This window comes from Parasteatoda tepidariorum, chromosome 9 (assembly GCF_043381705.1).
Source record: "Parasteatoda tepidariorum isolate YZ-2023 chromosome 9, CAS_Ptep_4.0, whole genome shotgun sequence".
Lineage (NCBI taxonomy): Eukaryota > Metazoa > Arthropoda > Arachnida > Araneae > Theridiidae > Parasteatoda > Parasteatoda tepidariorum.
The window spans coordinates 59,849,830-59,874,658 of record NC_092212.1 but is presented as its reverse complement, the minus strand read 5'-3'; the positions used below and the strand labels follow the sequence as shown (position 1 = coordinate 59,874,658).

Sequence of the window (24,829 nt, the reverse complement as noted above, 5' to 3'; positions counted from 1 at the left end):
TCTTTTTTTTTAAGCGCACTGTACATGGAATGTTTATAATTGCTGCAAAATAGATTTGTCGCTGTATTTTGTTCAGGAATAATTCTATCAAATACGTTTATGTAAATTCTCTTTGCAACTTAAAAGTATGTGTAAATATTTGAGAATTTTATCTTATTATTGTAAACAGTATAGACAAGTTGTGATTTATTGTTGATACTGAATCGTTGGATTCAGTTAAGTTCTAAGTTACGTAAAAGTTATAATGTATCTTATTTCAGCATAATTACGTAAGACTATGCATCATCTTCTTTTGCCTATAATTTTCAAACTCTTTGTTATTCCGTTACCGACCTTTATAAACTAACTGATGAAAAAAGTGATTAAAATGTATATTAAAAAGGCTCATAGTATTGAAAAAGCTAAAGTATTAAAAGGCAAAGTATTAAAAAGGCTCATAGAAAAGTTAAATTAAAGTTAAAAAGTTTAAAGGCTCATAGGAAAGTAGATTAGGAAACTACCAGTTAATTTCACTAAGATATATATTACTTCCATGTATGAGCGCAGAATAAAAAATGTTCATAACATAAACTCCATGAAGTGGAAATTTGGTGCTCAAAATGGAGAATCAAGCTTCATCCTGATAAGAGCAATAATCATCATTAATGGCAAGAAGTGCAAAAATAAGATACCAACGATCGAATTATTTAACACTAAAATCACCCCAGTTAAACAAGCTAAGTATCTTGGCATTACAATTTCGAACAATCTTAACTGGAGTACTCATATCAATGAGTCTATTAGAAAAGCCAGAGGTGATATTCTACGCACCAAAAGCACTTTTAAATAAAAATTCAAAGCTAAACCTGGCAAATAAAAGAACAATATACTTACAAGCCATTCGACCAATTCTTACCTACACAGGCTCCGCCCTAACCACTATCAGTGATAATTTAAAGAAAAAATTGTCATACACAGAAGGCAAATTTTTAAGATACATGACTGGTGCCTTAAGAGTTATCAGCAACAGACTGTTAAGGAAGGATCTAGACATAGAAGAAATTAACTGCTTCATTGCCAAACTCAACAATAAATTCTATAGCGACGCTAGAAACTGTACGGCCTCGAATTTCAATCATTTGCTAGACATCAGCTTAATACACGACAACATTAAATATAGCCCAATAAGCGCACTCCTCATGTCAGATTGTATCATATCAAAATATTACAAATGATAGTATCACTGTTTTTTTTTTTAACTCTTATGTACTATTGACCCTGGGGATCTCCCCCGTTAATTTTGTACCAGTATAAGCTTATTCCTTTATGACTTTTGAGCATCGAACAAACCAGTATAAGATGAATCGGTTTGTGGTCTCTACGCGCCAAATACCGAGGTACCCTACATATCCAGCAATAAAAAATGGAACAGTCTGAATCATTTTTAATCTAATGATTGGAATTTCATGTAATAGGACTCTCTTCAAATATTCTAGTTAATTAGTGAAGACAATATTTTAAGTTACGAAACCAGACACAAAACCGTACTTTCTCTGAATAAACATTCCTTTAGTTCGATTGATTCGGATTCTTGACTCCCAAAATATGGGTGGGGGTAGATGCAGTCTGAAAAATATGGTCCCTATAGTTTTGTTCCAAAAGGAGGGCGGTCGAAGTTTAGATGTCTCAACACTATTATTACTTTTTATATACACAGAAGAGCCATTACATTATAACCACCCTCCATCTATAACAATGGGCTCGCCCAGGTTTTCATGGTTTCTCGCCCAGGAACAATGTTTTCATGGGACACATTAGGATCCATAATCCTTATATAACAATCCCTGACGTCTGTAAGCTACTTGAACATAGTTGTAGACCTGGTTCACCCATTCATGGCAAACAGTTTTTCCTGCGGGGGATGGTGTTTACCAACAGGATAATGCACCATGTCATAAGGGTCGAATAGTCGAGGAACATTCCAGTGACTTTCAAGTCATGTCTTGGTCCCCAAATTCACCCGACCTTAATCCAATAGAGCATTTGTGTTCCTACTTGGAAAACCAAATTCATGCTGCCACGCTACCCCCTCGCAATGTGAGGGAATTGCAGGACCAGTTGGTGAGAGCTTGATACCAGATACCTCATACTACCTATCAGCACCTTGCGGGATCAATGCCACGGCGGTTGCTAGCAGTTTTGAGGGCTAAAGGTGGTCGTACATGTTATTATCGGGGTGGTCATAATGTAATGACTCTTCGGTGTATTTCGCCTTATATCGAGAACTTTTAACTTTTGTACACAATTATAAAATTCATTAAATAGTTCTATTCAGAAAATGATTTAGAATTATAAATTTTTATTTCGTAGCATTTTACTTAATTATGATCGAAAATTTTTTCAATTGTAAGGTATACACTTTATTTACATCATTTTAGAGAATATAACTTTAAATGAGAGAATACAAACTTTAAAACGAAATCTGCCGAATTGTTCTTGAGAAATCAAATTTTAAATGAATGCATTTTTTAAAAAATTTGATTTCTCGAAAACTATGCGACACATTTCGTCCAATTTTTTGTATTTCGTCATTTAAAATTTCATTAATCCATAAGTCAATACTAACATTTCAATTTTTTTTTTGACCGTTATTGAAAAAAATGTTAAAAAATAAGAAATAATTATCCTCTTGAATAGTACTATTTTTGACTAAATAAACTTTGTAATTGTGTATAAAATGTTTTTGATTCGCTTAAAAAGCTCTCGAAATACAGCGAAATACATAAAGGTCCAAACTTTGAAATTAACATTAAGTGGTCAAAAATTTTAACTACTCTTTTGACAAAACTATTGGGACCATATTTTAGATATTTTGAAAATCAAGAATCCGAATCCATCGAAAAAAAAGGTAGGTTTATTTAAAAAAAAGTTTTTGCGTATGATATCGTAAATTAAAATATTGTTTACTCTAATTAATTACAATATATGAGGTCAGGTCGTCAAACTATTAAGATTGAGTCCTAGTATGTCAAAATCTGATTAATAGATCAAAAGTTATTCAAGGTGTTTTTTACGCCCTGTACGAAGTCTTACTTTTTGTAATGCAGTATGCTAGGCATTTCCCTCCTTTCTTTCAATGCATTTTTGGAATCATTACTGTAAATAAGTTCGAAATTGTTAAACCTAAAATTAAACTGATTTATACCAATTAAAATTGATCTTGATCATTATTTTTCACAATAAACCTTTACTGGCAAGCTGAGTACACCAATCCTTTTTTTATTCAATTGAATTGTGACTAATAGGATTTCCTTATGCTCTTATCCGGCAAATAAAGATGGATTATTTTCAAATTAATTTTTTTTCTTAGTAAATTAAGTTAGTTTTTTTGCTCCTATAAAGTTGACTGAAATTGTGAACTTCTGAAGGTTTTCCTTCAGTGACTTTTGCCATCTCTCTATCTTAGAAATAGCAAAATGTCACACAATTTCAGTATCGAAAGGGTCTCTTAATATATATATTTTTCTGAATATTTCAAAAATGTTAGAGACCTTAAAAACGTTTTTTGCAATAACAGCATAAGATTTCGCAAACCTAGTTTAAATATTTATGGAGATATGGATATTTTTATGTAAAAAAACTATTTTGTCTTAAGCATTTTGGTTATAACTTTAAAAATATACATTACAAATAAAAGAGCAATTTGAATTTAGAGCAATTTGAAATTATTTACGAAATTATTACTTTAAAATTTGAAAATAATTCCTTTAAAGCTGCGTAAAATATGAGTATTTAAAGTGATTATTTTAAACTGCGCATGCGCGGAAAATTAAAAATTACATATTTTTTTCTTCATAATTTTGAAGTGAATTGTATTTGCTAAATTAGTAAAGAAAAGTCTGACTTAAATATAAATGTTTCAAGCAATTTTCTAAATGGTCTTTACTCTTTAAAAAAAGCATAAAACGTTAAGGGTTTTTTCCACAACTTTCATTTTGTATTATAAAACGAGATTTATTAAAAATGACCCCGGTAATAACAACCATTTGTGAAAAACCCCTAATCCTTTTGTACTTTCTTTTAAAAAGTGCAAAAACTATTTAGAAAATTGCTTGAAATTTTTTAAATTTTCGAGATATTCAAAACAGACTTTTTTCAATGGTTGCCAAGTACGATTCACGACAAAATTATGAAAAAGAATTTAAAAAACATTCTTTCAGCGCTTGCACAGTAGATAAAAAAATTTTCAATGCTTTTTTTTTTTGCTCAGTTTTTCTTGAATTTATTTCAAATTTTAAAACAATAATTTTGCAAATAATTTATAATTGCTCCAAAAATTTTTTATGGATATAATTTTAAAGTTATAGAAAAATTACGAAAGACAAAAAAAATTAACTTTTATAAAAATGTTCATATTTCCGTAACTAATTGAGCTAAGTGTACAAAATTTTGTGCTGTCACTGCAAATAACATTCAATACGATATATATGCATAAAATATATATACAATCATATGGCAAAATATAAAAATATGCTCATAGTTTATTATGAAATTTTAAATTTGAATTTTACTACCACTTTGGAAAACCATTTTTAGAAAGAGGTTGACAGGTATGGGAGAGAGAAATTTACGGAAAATGACTTTTTCGCATCAAGGTTTCAAAATCAGTTAAAAGTTTATGTGCATATGGCTTTGCAAACTGAGAAAAACAATAAAATAATGTTTTCAAAATAACCATGCTACAACAGCGTTGTTAAGTCCGAGAACAAAACCATTAAACGCCCATGCAAATATTTCAGATAGACGCGTGACAGAAAACTATATTTTTTAGTTTTATCAACCAGCAATGGTGATACACTTGTAATTAATTTCGAAATTTGGGGATAATGAAACATCTAGCTTCTTCAGTAGAATCAGTAATTTTGACCTCTTTCCTTGTTCTATTGGTTTTTGCAAATCCTTAGCCATTTTGGGATTCCTGATAAAAAAAAAATTTAAAAAGTTGATTAGGTAAGATTCTGAACAATTGACTAAGCGTTTTTCTTTGTCTATCCTTTGGTATAATTTTTCTTAGTATCTGCATAAGTACCTTTTAGTATCTGCAAAGGTTTTTGCAAATTCTTATCCATTTTGGGACTCCTGATTAAAAAAAAAGCGAATAGGTAATGGTTTGAAGAAATGACTAGATGGTTTTCTTTATGTAATATTTATTTTCAAGATACGATATCCATGTAGCGACTTTTTCAAAATGAACTATAGCATCCATGTAGGACCTTTTTCAATATTGTCTCCCTCAGCCAAAGAGGTTGAACTTTCCTCATCCTCATACTGATCCGAATCCAGAATAATCAAATCATCATCTGATAAATCATCATCGATTTCCTGAATCTCGGTGTCATAAATGGCATTTTCAAGTCTGGTTAAGGCCAAAAGATGAAAAGGTAGACCTACAACTAGGGCCAGTCCAAAGAGAGCAATCGCTGTGCTCTGCTTCCATTCCTGAAAAAAATACGTTTAAATAATGAATTATGTAATTAAGATTGCTTTCATAAATATAGAGCTTTCCAATCTTTATTAACTCTTTGGGAGTGATTCGTAATTTATTCGTAATTGCTTTCATACATATAGAGCTTTCCAATCTATATTAACCCGTTGGGAGCGACTCGTAATTTAAGGAAATTCTAGTCAGGTTATGCGAGCCTCTTAAAAGCGCTCGTATTGTGGTATAGCAATGCGAAGTACAATACAGAAAGCATTAGGGTCGGGATAGCCTGGTTGGTAAGGCACTGGGCCCATGTCCATGAGTTCGTGGGTTCGATCCTACCCGGCAGAAGAGTTCCCGAGTAGTAAATGGTGACTGACGCACGCTAAGTCTGTCGAGTCGAAAAGTCCTCCATGTTCCCATAACAAATCAATACCTCTGGGGGTTGATCCAGGAGTTTCCTTGTCTTCTGGATTGGTTCAAAATTAAAAGGCTACGGAGTCTGTTCAAAGACGGATATGAAATAAAATACTAACAGATTAACTAAAGAAAAAATTTGATTTTTGATAAATAAAAACTAAGTTAAGCTTAAATCAATTTTCAGTAATTACATAAGACGATGTAATTTTTTTTTTAGTTTCTCTTCATATTTTACACTATCAATCACTGATGACTGACTCGGCCTAAACGAAAAGTTCAGTGTCAGTCAACGATAACTTACTTGAGAAACAGCGTGTTAATTGTGGTCCAAAAAGGCCATATAATCTCCAAGACCCAAACATCTACTTTGAAATTGACTTAAATAAAAAACATTATTTAAAGGAATTAAAATGCCTCATTTCATTTCAGTAAATTCATGAGGCATTCAGTAAGTGCCTCATGATATTTCATAAAATGCCTCAAACTTCTGTTATTGTTTAATTTGTTTTAATATTTTGAAGCAAAAAGTTTTATTGCTTAGAATTAATTGAAAATTCCTCTTTTTATTGAAAAAGAAATTGATCAAAACACGTTCTAGTAGAATGTTATTTATTGACGTTGATTCAATTTTTCTGGTTAGTTTTCGCCCTCAGACTTTTTTAAAGTAATAGGGCGATTTGTTACTTTTAAAAACAGTATAATTATGCGTCTACATTCATTTTAATGATTAAGAAACGGCAACTAGCGCATATTGATTTCAATATCAAGATGGAATTTTCACCACTTTCATGCATAATGATAACGATATGTACACGATTGGATGAGTTAAACTCAATCAATCTTTTTTATAAATTATTTTTTTATAATTACTGTATGTTTATTTCCATCATCTTATCGTTCATTACATTTATTTTTACTTTTTAAATACCAAAAGTAAAAGCTAAGGATGACTTACCTTTAGATCAAGATCAAGACAAACTTCACCATTTTGAAACAACATAGTGATTACAATCGCCAAACCAGCCAGGCATGGAACAAGGAAAATGTGCAAGCTTATAAAGCCATTCCAGACACAATATGCGAGGTAATTTTCACGCTTTAGTAGGAAATAGAAAAATATTTACTTAGTCTTATGCATTTCAAGCTCATTTTTACTCTCAAACGCACACGCAGTATTTTAATTACCAGTACCTAATACTTTAGAAACTACTCTCCAGTACTCTACATAAAACTGTGACGTATTGCTCATTCAAATCCGTTTGGCAGAAATGGAGCTATGAGTCTCTCAGAACGGTCAGTTTAATTTTAACTATGTGTAAATAATTATTGCTATCAAAAATAATAATTCAAATCACCCATTCCTTTCAAAGAAGTTTGACTTAGTTCATCATGGTTTGCTTAAGTTATTAATCAAATGTTTAATCATAATAGGTATTAACTTAGTAACCAACAAGCAAACTAATTAACTTATTAATTTCATCTTTAGAAATATTGTACATATACATCTTAAATTAATGATTTATGATTCATGTCCAATTTATCTTACTGTAATTATAAATTTTAGTCTTGCGGAGTATCAAAACTGGTGGTGGCTACTTTGCACCGAGTAGTGTAAAATAGCATTATGCAGTGAAGCACCCAGATGCAAGGGTTGTATGGTGCTTCACCACATCCCTTTGGTATAAGGTAGTTGCCAACATTTTAAGAGTTAAGATATACGAAATATTTTTTCACAATGTACTGTTCATAGTTCTGTTTTCGAACTCGTGTGTTCATTTATTTTTTCTTGTACTAGTCTTACATACCTTACGTAAAACGATCATGGCCATCTATTTTCTCAAATCTTCTATTCTCTTCAAATATTCTCCTTCTATTCTATTCCTGCATCTATTTTCTTCAAATATTTTCCTTCTTTGTTTAAAGAATATTTTTCCTTTAGTTTTTAACTGATGTCGCAACGTTATTTTTCTGTCAACTAGTTTTTGCAATCCTGCATTCGAATCCACGAGCCTTTACTTTTTTTTTGTGCGTGTAGAGATTGGCTGTAAGTGAAACAACCCTACCAACAATTTTACCTTGGCCTCAATCGAGCTCAAAATTGCCTCGATTTATAAGAACATGCACCGAGGGACCAATATTGGGATGTCCAGATTTTTTAATATTGATACTAGAATATCTTTTAATATTGAACCATAACAATTCTATGTAGGGCTGATATTGAAGTGAATAATTTCATGCAGAGCTGATATTGGCTAAATATTAAATATCAAATTTTAGTTTAATTTAACAATTTTGTCAATATTAATGAATATTGGTGCTAGAGAAACAGAAGTAAATATTTTATTTTTTATCTTTGAGACCTAGTAGTTTTTTCAAGTCGAGAAGTATCAAAAACACTTGAATGGAACTTTTAAAAAAATTATTTTTTCCCAACGAACTTGAAAAAGTAAGGGACAAATTGTCTGCCCAAAAAGTATCAAGCATGAAATATTTATTAATCGTACCTTTTGAGCAATGAGTCTCGATTTTCTGGCCTTAATCATAAGTCTATCAAAGACAATTTCAGAAATTTGTTCATGAGAAATTGGCGATGGAACTGTATCCTTGTTTTCGGTTTCAGATGGATTATCATGCTCATCTAATACAGAAAAACATTCATCTGTAAAAATGTTGAAAATCAAACTGTTTAAATTAAGATAAAATAAACGTAATAATAATTAAACAAGCTAAAAATATAAACACGGTTAAAAAGTTTAACATTGTTTCTCGAATCTCGGTCACTGAAGAAAATAAAAAAGTCACGATTTAAGTACCTTACACTTGAAGCAAAGCGATGATCTTACACTATATCATCTTGAACAGAAGAGTTATCTGGGCCTTCAAACGGACAAATAACTTAAATATTTTTACATTTTTTCTAATTCAGAAATTTAATTTTAATAAAAATATATATGTATATTTTTTACTTATCTTTTTCCTGCTTTTTTTAACTAAATTTTTACATTGACGGAAGGAAGAATTAATACAATATCTTTTGGCAAATCAGAATATTAGGGTTGCTGGAAGGTAAATTTGGCTAAGCTAAATTATCTTTTCATATTTGTTGGTTAGCTTGACTGAAGCCTTATAAAAGATCTTTAACATATTAAATCGTAAATTTAGTTTCTTCCTTAGCAAATAAGAGTTAAAATCTTATTTAAGTAGTGATTATATTTCCAGTACTATTTTAAATAAAATCACATATGTTAATTTGACATAAGTGTATTTATCATAAATTACATTGGAAAAAAAGCACTTTTCCGTTAGCCTCGAGAAAGGCAAAATTCCGTATCGGAACCTGAAAGCAAAGGGTCGCCAAGTTTGGCGAAAGCTGCGAGTCAGTGCGTTAACTAATATATATTTATATATATCAGTTACTAGTCCTAGTCCTAGTGTTTTGAATTTATTGGGCAGCTGGGCCGCGAAGCGACCCCTATCCCATTCATCTGGAATTTTAGAACACTTTTGGTTGAGCAATGAGGTAAGCAGGCAATGGAGTTGCTTTTATGAGTATATCAGTTACTACTACACACCAACTACTAAACTTTTTGAAAAATATTTTATAGAGTGGTAGGCTATTGAAAATGATTTTTTGACTGAGTTTTTGGTAATTTTGCAAACATTTTAATTGTTCTCCACGAGAGAGCTAACACTAGTGGTTTTGTGTTTCACATGAGCCTTAGCTACAAGCATCAAAAATTTTCCGGGGTGGGACAGTTTCGTCTGTGAAATTTCAGTTGGCACATTGTCTTTATTGAAAATACGAATCCACCAAGATCAAATATTCTGATGCTCTGCTAGCGGAAAAGAATATGATTACACATGATTTAAATACATATTTCGTTGATATATTAAATTTTATTAGCTGAACAATATTCACTTTGTCATTTGTGAGATTGTGCGTAAATTCAACGCTTCGGTTGAAATCAAATCACTTTACTGTTATTCTTAGAAAGTTTAGTTTTTTTATAGTTCGACATTAATTTTATACACAATAAACTTTTAATATCATGTTTTAAGTGGTACAATTAATTTTACAAAAAATGAGATTTATATGTAGGTTTGTAAACGTTTAATAACAGCTGATGAACTAATTATTTATTTAGAGAATGTCCCCTCTATATTGAATATCACCGCTTTTGTCTAATACCAATTTAAAGAATAAATACCAAAATTTTTGATTAAAAATGTTTTTTTTTTTAAAATTATACACAATAGTTTGTATCACTCATATCAACTTATTTACAAGTTTCATATCAACTTATTTACAAGTTTGAAATATATTCCATTTAAGGCAGTGTTCCTTAACCTTTTTGATATAATGGACCCCTTTTAAAAAAATTTAAGAAGTCACGGACCACCCCCCTGTGAAAAAAATACTTGCAAAAAACATCAATTATTAGAAAACATTTAATTTTATTATTTTAATAGTATACAAAATTTTTAAAATTAAAATTTTTAATGTGAAGTTTGCTGCTGCTTTTCCTTAATTAATAAATTGCATTGGGGGATGATTTTTGACAAAGCAACGTGCATATCATGTTCAACATTCAATCGATTTCGATGTTATGTTTTTATTGTCACAATTTTGGAAAATCCCGCTTCGCAAGGATACACTGTAGCAAATGGAATTATAGCTGCCATAGCTCGCTTTACCAGCAATGAGTAGGTTTTCAAACGTTTTAAAAATTAGTAGTCAGCGGACCCCCAAATTATAACTCATGGACCCCTTAGGGGTTCATGAACCCACAGGTTAAGAAACCCTGATCTAAGGTAATGTCATTATGAAGTCTCTGACGTTTATTTGTATTTTAAAGTTCTCCATGGATAATCACGAAGTTGGTCACCGGGATGAGAGATTTTGTTTCATTTATGTCAATCAGCACAGAAATNTATATATATATATCCCCAACTACTACACTTTTTGAAAAATGTTTAATGGTTCTCCACGAGAGAGCTAGAACAGTAGTGGGTAACACAAATCAAATTTCACAGATGAAACTGTGAAATTTCAGTTGGCACATTGTCTTTATTCTCCAGCACGACTCCAGCAAGATCAAATATTCTGATCCTCTGCTAACGGAAAGGAATACGATAACACATGGTTTAAATATTTCGTTGAACTATATTAAATTTTATTAGCTGAACAATATTCACTTTGTCATTTGTGAGATTGTGCGTAAATTCAACTCTTCTGTTGAAATCAAATCACTCTACTATTATTCTTAGAAAGTTTAGTTTTTTTACAGTTCGACATTAATTTTATACAAAATAAACTTTTTATATCATGTTTTAAGTGATACAATTAATTTTACAAAAAATAAGATTTATATGTAGGTTTGTAAACGTTTAATAACAGCTGATGAACTAATTATTTACTTAGAGAATGTCTCCTCTATACTGAATAGCACCGCCTTAGTCTGATACCAATTTAAAGAATAAATACCAAAATTTTTGATTAAATATTTTTAAAAAATATACACAATAGTTTGTATCACTCATATAAACTTATTTGCAAGTTTGAAATATATTCCATCTAAGGAAATGTCATTATGAAGTCTCTGACGTTTATTTGTATTTTAAAGTTCTCCATGGATAATCACGAAGTTGGTCACCGGGATGAGAGATTTTGTTTCATTTATGTCAATCAGCACAGAAATCTCTAAATAATGTTGATATCTTCTTTTTTCAGTGCATGCATTGCCATATTTACGTAATTTCCTTGTTTCATTTTTACATAAAATGCATTTTATTTAGCTAATAATTTTCTTTCGTGTTTTAATTATGTCTTGTTTTCGACATCATTTTAGTTGGCACGGCGTTGCAAGTAGACGAAATAGGCGCCAAAAAAGTCGCTACGAGACACCTCTTAAAATATTTTCACCAACCGGCCTATAACTTTTAACAATTAAGATGGAAGATAACTTACATAATCTTTACTTAAAATGATTTGATTTTATAATGTCTCTATAGATTTGTTTAGATTTTAAAGTAAGTGTTAATAATTGTTTAATGTAATCGCTTAAGCCTACAATTAAAAGCGGAGATATTTCCGTATCGTGATCTTGCACGCCAACTGCAATCGTCAAGGTGCCAAATTGATTTTAAACGGGAAATTTTTTTAATAAAAAAGAAAAAGAAAAAAAAACGTGTAGAGATTTTCCCGAGGGTGGCTACGAGTAATAACTCTTCGAGTTGGTCCGTTTCTGTAATGTTTTTTTTTAGTTCCACTCGGGCAGCTGACTGGAAGTTGCCAAGACTTGGCGGCAATTCTTCAACAGATCATGATACGGAAATCTCCTCTTAAAAGCGATACATTTCAAAATTACCATTAGTTTCAGGAGATTTTTTCCAAACACTTGAATCTTCACCTTCAGTTTGATCAGATAAAATTGTCTGTTGATTTTGGTTGGTCAAAAGGGACATAATCGACGAAATAAGGTAATTTAGAGGCATAAACTTAAACAACATTCGATATGATTCTTTTAATGTTTATATTTTATCGACGTCATTAGTGGATTTGAATGATAAATATATAACTTTCACGCTCATTACTGTTCTCAAAATGTGAGGCCCATCAATTAGCGGCAAATAAGAAGCAAGAAAAATGAAGATCATTTTCATGACGCACAGGAAATAACTCCAAAACACGTGTTTTTGAGTTGTGCCACTATTGCAGCCCATGAGCGAAGCATTATACAGAAAATTTGTTTCCTAATGTCATTCATTAGCAATTTTATTACTTTTAAATATTTTTAACTGTCATTGAATGTAATATTTCAAACATAAGAATTCATTAGATCTAAGTTAATGGCTCAAACATATTTTAAATCCCGTTATCACCAATCCCCATTTAGCTTTGTATGATACTGTATGAAAAATTTGTTTCCCATTGTCATTCATTAAGAATTTCATTACCCAAGCCAAAATTGTTTATGGTCTTCCATTGAGGGACTAATATGATCTTGATGGTAACCATTAATAATTCAATCATAAACCAATAACCATTATATTTTGGATGGTAATCAATATAAGTAACCATCACTCCAATGTAGGAATTCGGACTGATTTATGATGGTCCAACTAAAGAATAGCAATTTGTTTTAATGATTTGTTCATGTGAAACCATCAGAAATTTCCATCATAGTTTCTTAGAAAACAAGTGGGGGTACGGTCAGATTCAGATACGGTCAGACAATTCGGACTGATTTATGATGGGCCAACATTAAAAAAAATTATTTTGATGGTATATTTCAGAGATCCAACAAGAATTACTATTAAACCATAATGGAAATGTATAGTTGGAACTATCATGGATGATCTCGGATCCTCATGGGTTGTTGGTCCATGAGAATCAAACTTCTTTTGGTGGTTAAACAACATAGTATTAAAATAGCAGTTTCCATCATGGAATGATGGAAGTTTGTTGGTACATCAAGAACCGTGAGCGAACACATAAGGGAAAATGATGGACCATCAAATGATGTTGAAAAATGTTGGTGACCATCAAATGAGGTTGGACCATCATGAATCGCACTGAAACCGACATATACCATCAAAATGATTTGATAGGACCATCAAGAATTTTGACTTGGGTACTTTTAAATATATTTAATTATCATTGTATATAATATTTCGAATATAGGAAATCATTAGATCTACGTTAATAACTCTGACATTTTAGGTCCTGATATAATTAATTCCTACTTAGCTTTTAAAGGCGTTTAAAACATTTTAATGGGCGCCCATTACAAACACAGCATTGATTATTGTAGGTTTAATTAAAATGCAATGCGTCTTTTGTTAGTGAATTAAAAAGATTTTCTTTTCTATTCATAAAAATCAATTGAAAATACCTTTTTCGCATCAAAACTAGATACATTTATTTGTTTATACAATAGCATATTTTCCACGGGTATTGTCATTTCTGAGATGCGTACAGTTTAAAAACTTAAAAAGTATAAAATAATTTATTGACGGTCTCAAAGAGTTCGATTTATTTCTTTAATGCATCCAATATTCCGCAAGTTGGCAACGTGATTAGTTGTATTAAATATTATGATACATAAAATTGAATATGGTATAAAATTTTAATAATGTTATAATTTTGTATTGTTTTTTTTTATCAATTGACGATATATAGGAGTTATGGATTCGTCAGAATTATGGATATTTAGAAACTCGATTATTTTTCGAATGTATTCAGTATCCTAAAAGTTGATAACGTGGTAGCCAACTCAACGTTATAATTGAAACTGCTTATATTTTAAAAATTTCAACATATTATAGTATATATTGTTGTTTTCTTATAGTATATTTAATAAGAGTATTATCGATTTCAAGAAATTCTAGATCTCTAAGAGTCCGATTATTTCTCTAATGCCTTCAGTAAGTTGGTAACGTCGTTAGATATATCAAGAAAATTAAAATTGAAAATGGTTTTGAAATTTTATAACAAAATAAGACGCATTATTCTTTCATTAGTTGAAATTATCTAGGAGTTCAATAAGTTTTCTATTGCATTCAACGCCCAGCAAGTTGGCAGCATGATTAGTTATCTCAATATCGAGATAAGATGGACATTGTAATGCTAAAAAATAAAGCATGTTTCTCCCAAAATATATTTCCCGAAATAAAAAATCTCTAAAACACTTTAAATTTTTGTTTAATGTTATTTTCATTTTATTTCGCCTATGCTTAATTTTTCCAGTTAAATTGAATTTTAAAACATTTAAAGGAAAGATTCATAGTATCGGCGTTATAATAGTAGTTTTATTTCCATTTCTAATCATGGGCTATTCAAGTATTTCAATCCTTTTAAACAGTACGGTTTCTCCACAAAATGTCAGCCATATAGTATCTACAGTAACACTTCTCATATTTCGTTTTGTATTTTTATTGCGATTTAATCGGCTGTTAATAATTTGTAAACGATTAATGATCTATAATAACGTTAGAGACATAAATGTGGATCTGAAATTTGTGCTATTAATGGTATTTTGGATAATAAAAAACTTTTTACTCAATTTAACAACAGCAATGTACGGTTTAGAAGTTAAAACCATACATAATGTTTCCAAACTTCTTATTTTTGATGTTGAATTTGAGAACAATGCATACTACACTATTGTTGGGATTGTGTTTAGTCTTGGAATAACCATGTATCTCATAATGTCTTTAAATGTATTTGCCATATACTATACTACTGTTTGTTACCAACTTCGCAAATTATTCATCCATTGTAAGACTGGTTTTCGTTCTCAAAACTTCATTAGAAATAAAAAGGCTTTGCACCAATATATAACTGCCATTTTATTGGTTGAGGATATTGACAATAAACTGTCATTCTTCTTGTTTGCTCTAGTTTTCTTCGACGCATCTGTCATTTATTGTTTTGTGACAGCAGTTCTTCATCCGCATGTTTACTACAATTTCGCTCAGAACATTGTAATGCTGTGTATATTTATGAATCAGATCCCCGCGTTTATTGCTATGACTGCATCTGCTTCATTTGTGGCAGAAGCAGCTCGAAGTGCATACAGTTCGATTTGTACATCGTCAATAGATCAACGCTCGTGCGTGAATCAACACTCGTTAGAATTTCTTATTAAAGATAAAAGCAATCTGACTGCTTGGAAAATGATACCGATACGCCGAAGCTTTGCTTTAAGCACAATGGGTGCAATTTTAACTTATGTCCTTTTAATTGATAACTTAAAACTTTACAAAAACTTGTAACATTGCTTTGATAAAGTTCGAAAAAAAATTAGACATTTTAATTTGTACATCGTTGATAGATCATCGATCTCATATGAATCAACACTCGCTTGAATTCTTACCTATATTAATAAAAAGAAGAATTTGTCTATGTGGTCTTTCTTATAACTCCAATGGGGTGATGGAAGAAAGGGGCAATTATAGCCCCCGAACCTAGAAGCAGTTCAAAATTTCAATTATCTTATTCTATAAAAATGGCATAGGCTTAGCACGTTCTTTACACTGGGGAATAAGTTGTCACTACACTTACCTGTCCACTTGAAATTCATCAATGATTAACCATTTACAGATGCAACCAATAGGAATTCGTTTCTATCGGGATAGGAATACGAATTGTCCTATAGGAACAGTGCAAACGGAAATTGATTGAAAGAAAGAGCAGAGATCTAGTTTAGCCTCTGACTTCGACAGCTCTATTTTTTTCTTTTTGTTTCTTGTTGCATGAGCTTTTTGAACGGATCTTAGATATTCTCATGTTTCCAATTTCACATCCGCAATCGATTTACCTATACAAGCTGCCGTTTTTATGTAATTTAATAATACGTTCCCTACTAGGATTTTTACAAATTTCCTGGAGTGAATACCATGTGTTCCCACTTCTCTGTCAAGTATGGCGGGGTAGAAAGAAGGCGAATAGAGTTATTTTCAAAAGAACAGACAAGTACATATGTAAAAAATCGAAACGTTCTTTGCAAACTTGTACATTCGAAAAAAAGTAAATTAAACTAAAAATATTATTTTGAAAAAAATCTATAGATTTCGGAACAAAACTAATTTCAGAGTTAATATCCCCGCAACTGTATTAGGTAAGATCAAGTACTTGTATAAATACAGCCAAAAATTTATTCAGTAGTATTATTAATTTTTGATTCATTATATCACGTCATATAACAGTGAGATGACATCAACGAACTAGTACTTAAAAAAAAACTATCTGACACCATGTCATTATTTTCTATATTGACCGATTTTAAAACGTGTTTCTATAAGCTTAAATCAAGAAAAATCAACGGCAATCGAAATAAATAAAAAAAAAAAAACTAAGTTATTTACTATACACCAATTAAATGGGCATTTGCTACTCCAGAAGAAGAATTTCGTTAAAATCATCACTCGGTTGTGCCTAATCACGTGGTTGAGCTTGGCAGTTTAACATTATAGCTATAAAGCTGATTTATTATCAGTTTCCGGATCAGGTCTAATTGGATACTTGTAAGCGACATCATGCACTTGTGTCTAACTTGATTGGCTGCTAAATCATGGCATAAACAAACGCTTTGATTTACCCGCATGTGACGTCGCTGGCAGGTGTCAGATTGTTGCAAATTTAGACTATCAAGCGCTGGTGACCAATATATCAATGCGCTATAAATAACCAATAGCAATATTTGGATGACGAATAATACCGTGTATTGTTAATCTTTATTTTGAAGTGTTGAACACGTGACGTGACGTCATTGGCAGGTATCAAACTGTTGCAAACTCAGACTATCAAGTATTGGCGACCAATACATCAATACATTATTAATAGCCAATAGCAATATTTGTGTGATGAATAATACCGAGTATAGTTAATCTTTATTTTGAAATTTTCTATATTTGAAACATATTCTGCTAATATTTAATAACGCTTTCTTATACTTAAAAAATTGTAATTGAAACAGATTGTATTCGAATGCTAATATTTGCGTTTTCTGTAGTAGAACTTTCCAACAATAGAGAAACTTGTATTTCACTTTTTATTTTTAGTTTAATAAATTCAATTAAAAAAAATTACTACCATCGGCAATATAAAGAATTCAAACGCATGCATGAAATAGTTAATTATCAAAAATTGTTGTTTTTAATGTGGCAAAGTGTTGCTGGTATAGTAAAAATAATTTTGCTTACTCATTTAATGTACTTAATCATTTTCCTTTAAACTTGGAAAAATCCTTCCCGAATCTGACATTTTTGCGAATGTATCCAAGGAAGAAAGTTCGAAGTCACTTTTCGGGGGAAGGGGTTAAAAAAATTATCTTGACTACTTAAAAAAATGAAATCTTACAGAATGTGGCAAAATCAGACAGTCGAAATGCTTCTGTATGTCTTTTGTTTTAAGAAAATAATTGTATTTTTGCCCCTCATAATTTGTAAATATTAGAATCGATAATGAATTGCACCTGTTGTGTCTTTTTCGGGAGTCAATCCCCACCTGTTAAAGAAATACAACAATATATGGAGAGGTCTCAGAATCGAAGGGCCATTTTAAAAATGGTTCTGGTTTCTGAATGTTCAAAGAATTGCCCTAAATAGGCTTCGTTTCGATCACATGGGAACAGTGTGGAAGTTTAGTGTTTAGTACACAGTACGTAAAATAAGAAAAGTGAACACTCTGAATAACTTTTGATCTAATAACCGGATTTTCACATACTAAGACTTATTCAGAATGGTCTGAGAACCTTATCTTAAATATGCTAGTTTATTAGAGCAGACCAAATTTTAAGTTAGGAATTTAGACACAAAAACGTACTTTATTTGAAGTAATGTACCTTTTTTTCGATCGATTTGAATTCTCGACTCCTGAAATATAGGGTAGGGGGACAGCAATCTGGTAAGTATGTTCCCAACAGTTTGGTCGGGAGAGCGGTGAAAGCCTGGACCCCTTATATGTTAATGTGATGTTTTGCATTTTTGGTCGTATCCTAAAATATTTTTACTACCTAATCTTTTGAATATCTAATAGAAAAATTATTGCACACAATATTAAAGCTCGTTTATCCAAAAGGATTTTATGCGAAAAACAATTTTTAATAATTTTTTATTTTATTTTCTTGCCTAATAATAGTCGAAACTTTTTTAAATTTTAAGGTATAAAAATGTTTGCATAATTTTAAAGAATTTAATTACAAGTAAAAAATACAAATTTGAACGAAATCGGCCGAAAGTTCTTGAGAAATTAAAGTTTAAAACTATACCACGTTCTAAAAATTTGATTTCTCCAGAACTATTCGACCGATTTCTTTTTATACTTCAATTACTTTTCGATTCAGTCAAAAAGTTTTGAAGGTATTGCGAACTGCGCAAAAAGTAAAACTTACCAAAAGGGATCTAAACTTTCGATTTCTCTTCTGCCTAAACTATCGGAACCATATTGTCCAGTTTGCAGATACCCCCTTCTCATATTTTGAGGGCAATAATCCAAATCCCTCAACAACAAAAAAACTTTATGTCTATTCAGTGTAGATAGCAGCGTCGGTAAAAATTCATTTAATTTTGAATTGCAGAATGACAACGAATTCAGGAATGCCACATAATCTTTACAACATAATCCACGTGAAATGTAGCCGGCCGCTGTTTTGTAATATGTAGTTGCAGAAGTTACTGAAGTTTCTGGAAATAAAGCAAGAGAACAGAAAGGAAACACAAAGTCCTTCACCGTCAAAGTAGAAGACATACGTATTGCTCTTTAATTGGATGATTTTGCGACACTCAATTTTTGTATGATCAGACAGCCTGATGCATAGCAGTTAAGTTACTGATCTAGTTCATCCTTGATTAAGAGACATCAATTTCGAAGATCTAGTTCAGCTTATACAATCTGTGTTTAATGTTTTTAATACAATCCTCGTGAAATGATATAAAAAGCAGTTTTATTGAACATTCCAATTTTAAAATAAAATCAAAAACAAAATGGTTGCAAGAATCGTCTAAATTCAATCTGCAATGTGATCAACAAAGTCTAAATACCTCTTATCGATTGTTCCGGTATTATGCCACCAAAAAAGAAATCAGTGAAAAAAACAACAAAACGAAAACGTTCTGGTAGCAGTTCCGGTAAAAATCCATTTCATTTTGATTTACAGAAGATCCACAACAAAATTCAATCGAATTTCGAAGGAGAAATCGATCCCAAAGCTACCATTTATCTGACGGCTGTCTTGCAGTATGTAGCTGCAGAAGTTATAGAAGTTTCTGGAAATAAAGCAAGAGAAAAGAAAGGCGGAAAAAAGTCGTTCGTTATTAAAGAAGAGGACGTACGTACTGCACTTCAGTCGGATGAGGATTTAAAAAAGCTAATGGAAGAGTTTTCTGCCAAAAAATGAATTACATCTGGAATATAGTCACTAATAATATAACAGGAACGAATTTACCACACTCTACCAGTCGATTTCGGAATTTCAAAATGTCGTATTGTTCCAAAATTATCTTAATAAAGTAAACTGTTATTCATTAATAACAATGAAATGACTTAAATGTAGGGTTGCCAACTTTCTAAGCTTTTTGGGAAAATTTGTTTCAAAGGTAGCTAAATTCTTTGTTTTGTAAATTTAATTTAAAGTTACTTTCCACACTATTACATGTAAATCATTCAAAAGTACACATGAAAAACCACTTTGTTCCAGTTCTTTAATGGTGAAGCTTTAAAAATGTTGGTCAAATTACCAAAAGTTCTAAAAGCTCCGGTTTTATTTTATTTACCTTTTTGTCTAGTCTTTTTTTAATTGTCTGCCATCATTCTAATGAAATATTTTGAAAAAGACGTAGTCTTTTTTGGCAGCCCAGCTTATATGTATTTCAATTATAACGGTATTTTTAGATTTTTCAATATATATATATATATATTATGGGGGAAATATTTTCACACTTGATATGCTGACAGTTTTATAGCATTTTTGAAAATTATCTCAGCATTAATACAAAAAACAATGGGGATAAAGCACAAATGAAAGTACATAAAGATATATATTACTGTTTCAGTTCTATAAACAAGAATCTTTCTTGGTGTCTAAACATCAAATGATGCAAATGTCCATTATATACAATGTACTATGTCCATTTATGTGCTTTCGTTTGTGCTTTAGTCACGTTGTATTTTGCTTTAGTCTACATAGCACAAAGTATACTCTATCCGTTGTTGGATAACTCAGCATTATTTACCCTCTCAGCATTATTAAAAAAAATATTTAAGAAATCGTAAGATATTTTTGAAAGCTGTGTTCAAAGTTTTAATAAATTATATTATTTGATCTAATACATCCTTTTAAAAAGAACTTAATTTGTGATGAAAATTTAGCTTTTCATTCTTTTTTGCTTAACATCAGCTTTAAAAATATTTGCTTTTAAGAAGAAAATAAGTTACTTTAGTACAACTGTTTCTGTTTAAAACAGAAATCGTTGTTCACGTAATACCGCATGTATGTCTACTAGCTTGCTAAAATGCCATACATTCTGCAGAAATAAGAAACTTACAATTTTATGTTATTAAAAAGCATACAGCAAATTTTTTTCGCAATAGTTTCTACAAATTTAGCTCTCTGAAAACTAGTTTTTCACAAAATTTGAAATCATGAATTTTTCTTTAGAAGTTTCAGGAAGTGAAAATGCTTTTATCTTTTCTTTTTTTTTTGTATTTTTGCTGCTAGCTTTTTGACTCACTTATTCTTAGTATATCTTAACCTTTCTTAATATATCACTCTTTAATTCTTAATATATCTTAACTTCTATATCTGCTTTCAATATACCGCTTAACTTTTTTTAAAATCAGTTTTCAAAAATTTCTCCTCTCTACTAATAGAAATAGTAAGATTTGCTGTTATTGGTGGAAGTGTTTTTACTACCCCAATCAATTGAGTTGGATTTTTCAAATCAATCGCGTCATGTTGATTAACCTTATGCTTACGGCTTATATAACAGGTGGACCAGAATGGAGAGCTTTATCACACTACGCGCAGTAAGCCAAAGGCTAATATAAAAATACGTATCAGAAAAATATTGGCTCAGGAACATCTGAGTAATACCTGAACATTAAACAAATCAGAAATCCAAATTTTCAACATTTTCTGCTGTCCAGAATGTTCAGATGTTTATCATCTTCAAATATTCAGCATCTGCAGATGATTCAAAAATCTGAACACATTGAAAACATGAAAATTATTTTACTGTGTTGAATTCGTGTGTTACTATTTTGTTAAGCTGTTATAAAAAGGACACAACTTTGGAGCTCTTCTGCGCGAGTTAATTATATACTTTAGTCGCAGATTTCGTTAACTTAAACTTTACAGTTTTAATTCAGAAAGAAAGATATTGAAATATTTACAACTTTAAAGAAAATGACAGCTAAAGAGTTTTAGGTTTCAGATCCTAACCGTACCATTAGTTTAAAATTTAGACACATAAATGTCATTCTATGAATTTTGAGAAATTACGAAATGACTAAGAGACAATACAAGTAGCTAAGCTAAGAGACAATAACTAATTATTAAAAATATTCAAACTACTTGCTAAAAACACATCCAATTTTGTTTTATTCCTAAAATTCTACCTTCATCTGAAGCTGTCCCGTAGTGGACTCCCAGCATATCACCGAAGTCAAGCATCACTGGCTGCGGTCAGTGTGTGGGTGACTACTAGGATCAGTCTGCCTAGGAACCGACGGTGTGCTGTATTGGTCCTCGTTAAACTGTTCTACCGTAAAGTGCTCGACTTCGCGCGCAAGTCGTCTGGCTACCGAAGCAGGGGTGCCATTAGCTCTGCAGAGGATCAAAATTGTGATGACATGTCTTAGGATCATCCTCAGGGATGCTTCCCAGATCGCCCATTGGGCAGCTGTAGTATGACGTAAATGAACAACAATTCATCTGAAACTTTTAATGTTAAAATTAAAATTTAATTGTCGCTCGTAGAACTCACTAACACGGCCGAACAGTTTTGAAAGAAGAACGATGGAAGCTAACGAATTGTTTTAGAACATCTGTTACTTTAGGGAATCATTGACTTACTGTAACCATTTAAATTTTTCGCTGTTATAAAAATTGAGTTTCATTTCTTAGATTAAATACTTCGATCAATAAAACGAAAAAAGCACGAATACAAAAAGAAGAAGGGAAAAAAACGTACAGTGCAATAAAAAAATGGACCACCCTGAATAACTTTCGATCAAATCTTCACATTCTAGAACTCAATCTTGATGGTTAAAATTGGTGACCTCAAATATGCTCATTAATAAGAACAGACGATATTTTAAGCAACGAAATAAGACACCAAAACATACTTTCCCTGAAAGAACATACCTTTTTTTCGACGGATTTGGATTTCTGATCCTCAAAATATAGAGGGTAGCCACAATTTGGAGAATATGATCCTAATAGTTAGGTCAGGAAAGCGGTCCAAAGTTTGAATCCTTTAATGTTAGGCTCAGTTACCCATGACGTAATCGCAGTATAATTTAATATCAGTTACTTAGATTCGAATAAAAATTACCACAAAACTGTGCAAAATGTGAATACTGTCTTCGTTATTTATCAAAATTTTAATTATTCAAAGAAATATCTGTTTAATTGCATTTGTTAATAACACGTGTATGCAGAGAGCGATTGAAAACTAAATCTAAAATCTGTCGCTAAAATACTATCCAATACACAGCATGTCCCTGTTCACATGTAGTGATGTCATTTTGAACCAATAGCGTGATCGGGATCATTTGGAATTTAATCGCTCGTGTAAAAATGGAGTCAGAATACTTTAATTTTAGTTAAGTAGTAGTTTTTAGTAGAGAACGACAGAATATTGCTACTAGCATAAGCTTATTCAATTATGACCTGAGAACACAGGACATCACAGATTCGACGAATCAGTAAGCTGAACTACCCAGCGCCAAACACTGAACTACCCAAAATATCCAGCATCCAGATGGAATATTGCACTTTCTGGTAGAGTTTCTTAACAGTCAACATTACGTAAGGAATCATCTTATCATACAATCGTCAACATACAAATGGTGTCGCCATGATGTTAATCGTCAACATACGAAGTTAACACACATTAGAGAGTAACGCCTACTTTAATCTTCCATGCTTTATCGTGCAGTGCGGACCAGCTTGCATTTGGTAATTACGATCCTAAGTTAAACGGCGATCAACGTGAATAAAATTTAATTTTCAAATAAATAATGTCCACTAGGTTAAAATCTAATAAAATAATAAAACATTTTTGTAAATTAAATGTACGATGTCTTTTTCTTTTTAAATCACTGAAGAGTTACTTTAAAATTTTATTTTTTATCTACCAGTATTTAACTATTTAAAATTTCATAATGTTTCCTAAAATTATACAGCGATAGCACACAAAGTAAGCACCCTCGTGGATGATTCATTTTCAAAGCTTTCTGCGCAGCTTACTGACTGAGCGTGGAAGGCATGATTGTTATTGAAATAAAGTGCTTCTGCTTGGTTCATTTAATTATTTCTTCCCCCGCTGCTTTGACCTTAGAGGAGATATTAGGGTAGAGAGAGCCAGTCAATTGATGGGGGTTTCCTTTTTGGCGAAAAATTTATAGCTGGCGGTCGCATCGTACAGGAATATTTTCAAGAGTACCTAAAGATTTTTTCTCTCTTTCATTTTATTTTGAAATTCGTCATTCCCAATTTTATTCGTGATTGTAAAAGATAAGCTTTCAAATAAAAATACATTATAGTATGTGTGCTACATTTAATTATTTGCTTTTAATTGCTTAATCATAAAAAGCTAATAAGATATTATTTAAGTATGACTTTGCCAGACATAGTCATTACTTTATAATCTGTAAATTTTAGTAAGGAAAAAGAAATAAAATGTAATTTGCAAAGTTAGGAAATACATCTAATTTTTAAAAATACTTCATGTCCTTTTTATATTACATTCTGACATGAATTATAAAATATGTTATCAGCGATAATAATTTATTTCAACCAATGCATACAATTAAAATTTTAGTGAGTTAACATAACATGATGAAAGTATTTAAATTAAAAAAACAAATTTTGTTAGCATAACATGAAGAAAGTATTTAAATTAAAATAGCAAATTTTTGTCTTGTTATTTGTCCCATTATCTTATTTTTAAAAAAAAGTATTGCGAAATTCCATGTAAGAACATACTGTCTACCAGTTGTTTGAAACATTGATAGCTCTCGACAGCTACTTGTAATTTTATATTAAAAAAATTAATTGATATTCAAAAAAAGAATTATTTCCTTTTTATTTCTCGAAATCAAAATTAAATACATATAATGATAATAATAAATAGCCACACCTTTTATAATCCTATAACAATTAGTTAATAATAGGACCTATTATTAATAATGGAACCTATAATAACCTAGTTAATATTTTC

The 24,829-nt window shown here is 31.0% G+C and overlaps 2 protein-coding genes across 3 annotated transcripts; one reads left to right on the top strand and one right to left on the bottom strand.

Moving 5' to 3' along the window:
- Positions 1-5,175: 5,175 nt before the first annotated feature.
- Positions 5,176-12,457, bottom strand: LOC107451742 (uncharacterized). Of its 2 annotated transcripts, none has more exons than XM_016067958.3 (4): positions 12,250-12,457; positions 8,386-8,519; positions 6,837-6,977; positions 5,176-5,478 (listed from the first exon to the last, which is right to left on the bottom strand). In XM_016067958.3, exons 1-4 carry the CDS (start codon positions 12,389-12,391, stop codon positions 5,233-5,235), a joined length of 663 nt encoding a protein of 220 aa, XP_015923444.1. In that variant the 5' UTR covers positions 12,392-12,457; the 3' UTR covers positions 5,176-5,232. The 2 variants fall into 2 exon arrangements, with proteins under 2 accessions (XP_015923444.1, XP_015923434.1); XM_016067948.3 differs by having other exon boundaries at positions 8,386-8,540; positions 12,250-12,456.
- Positions 12,458-19,449: 6,992 nt separating this feature from the next.
- Positions 19,450-19,782, top strand: LOC107436627 (uncharacterized). The gene has a single exon (XM_016048401.1). It carries the CDS (start codon positions 19,450-19,452, stop codon positions 19,780-19,782), a length of 333 nt encoding a protein of 110 aa, XP_015903887.1.
- The last annotated feature ends 5,047 nt before the right edge of the window (positions 19,783-24,829 follow it).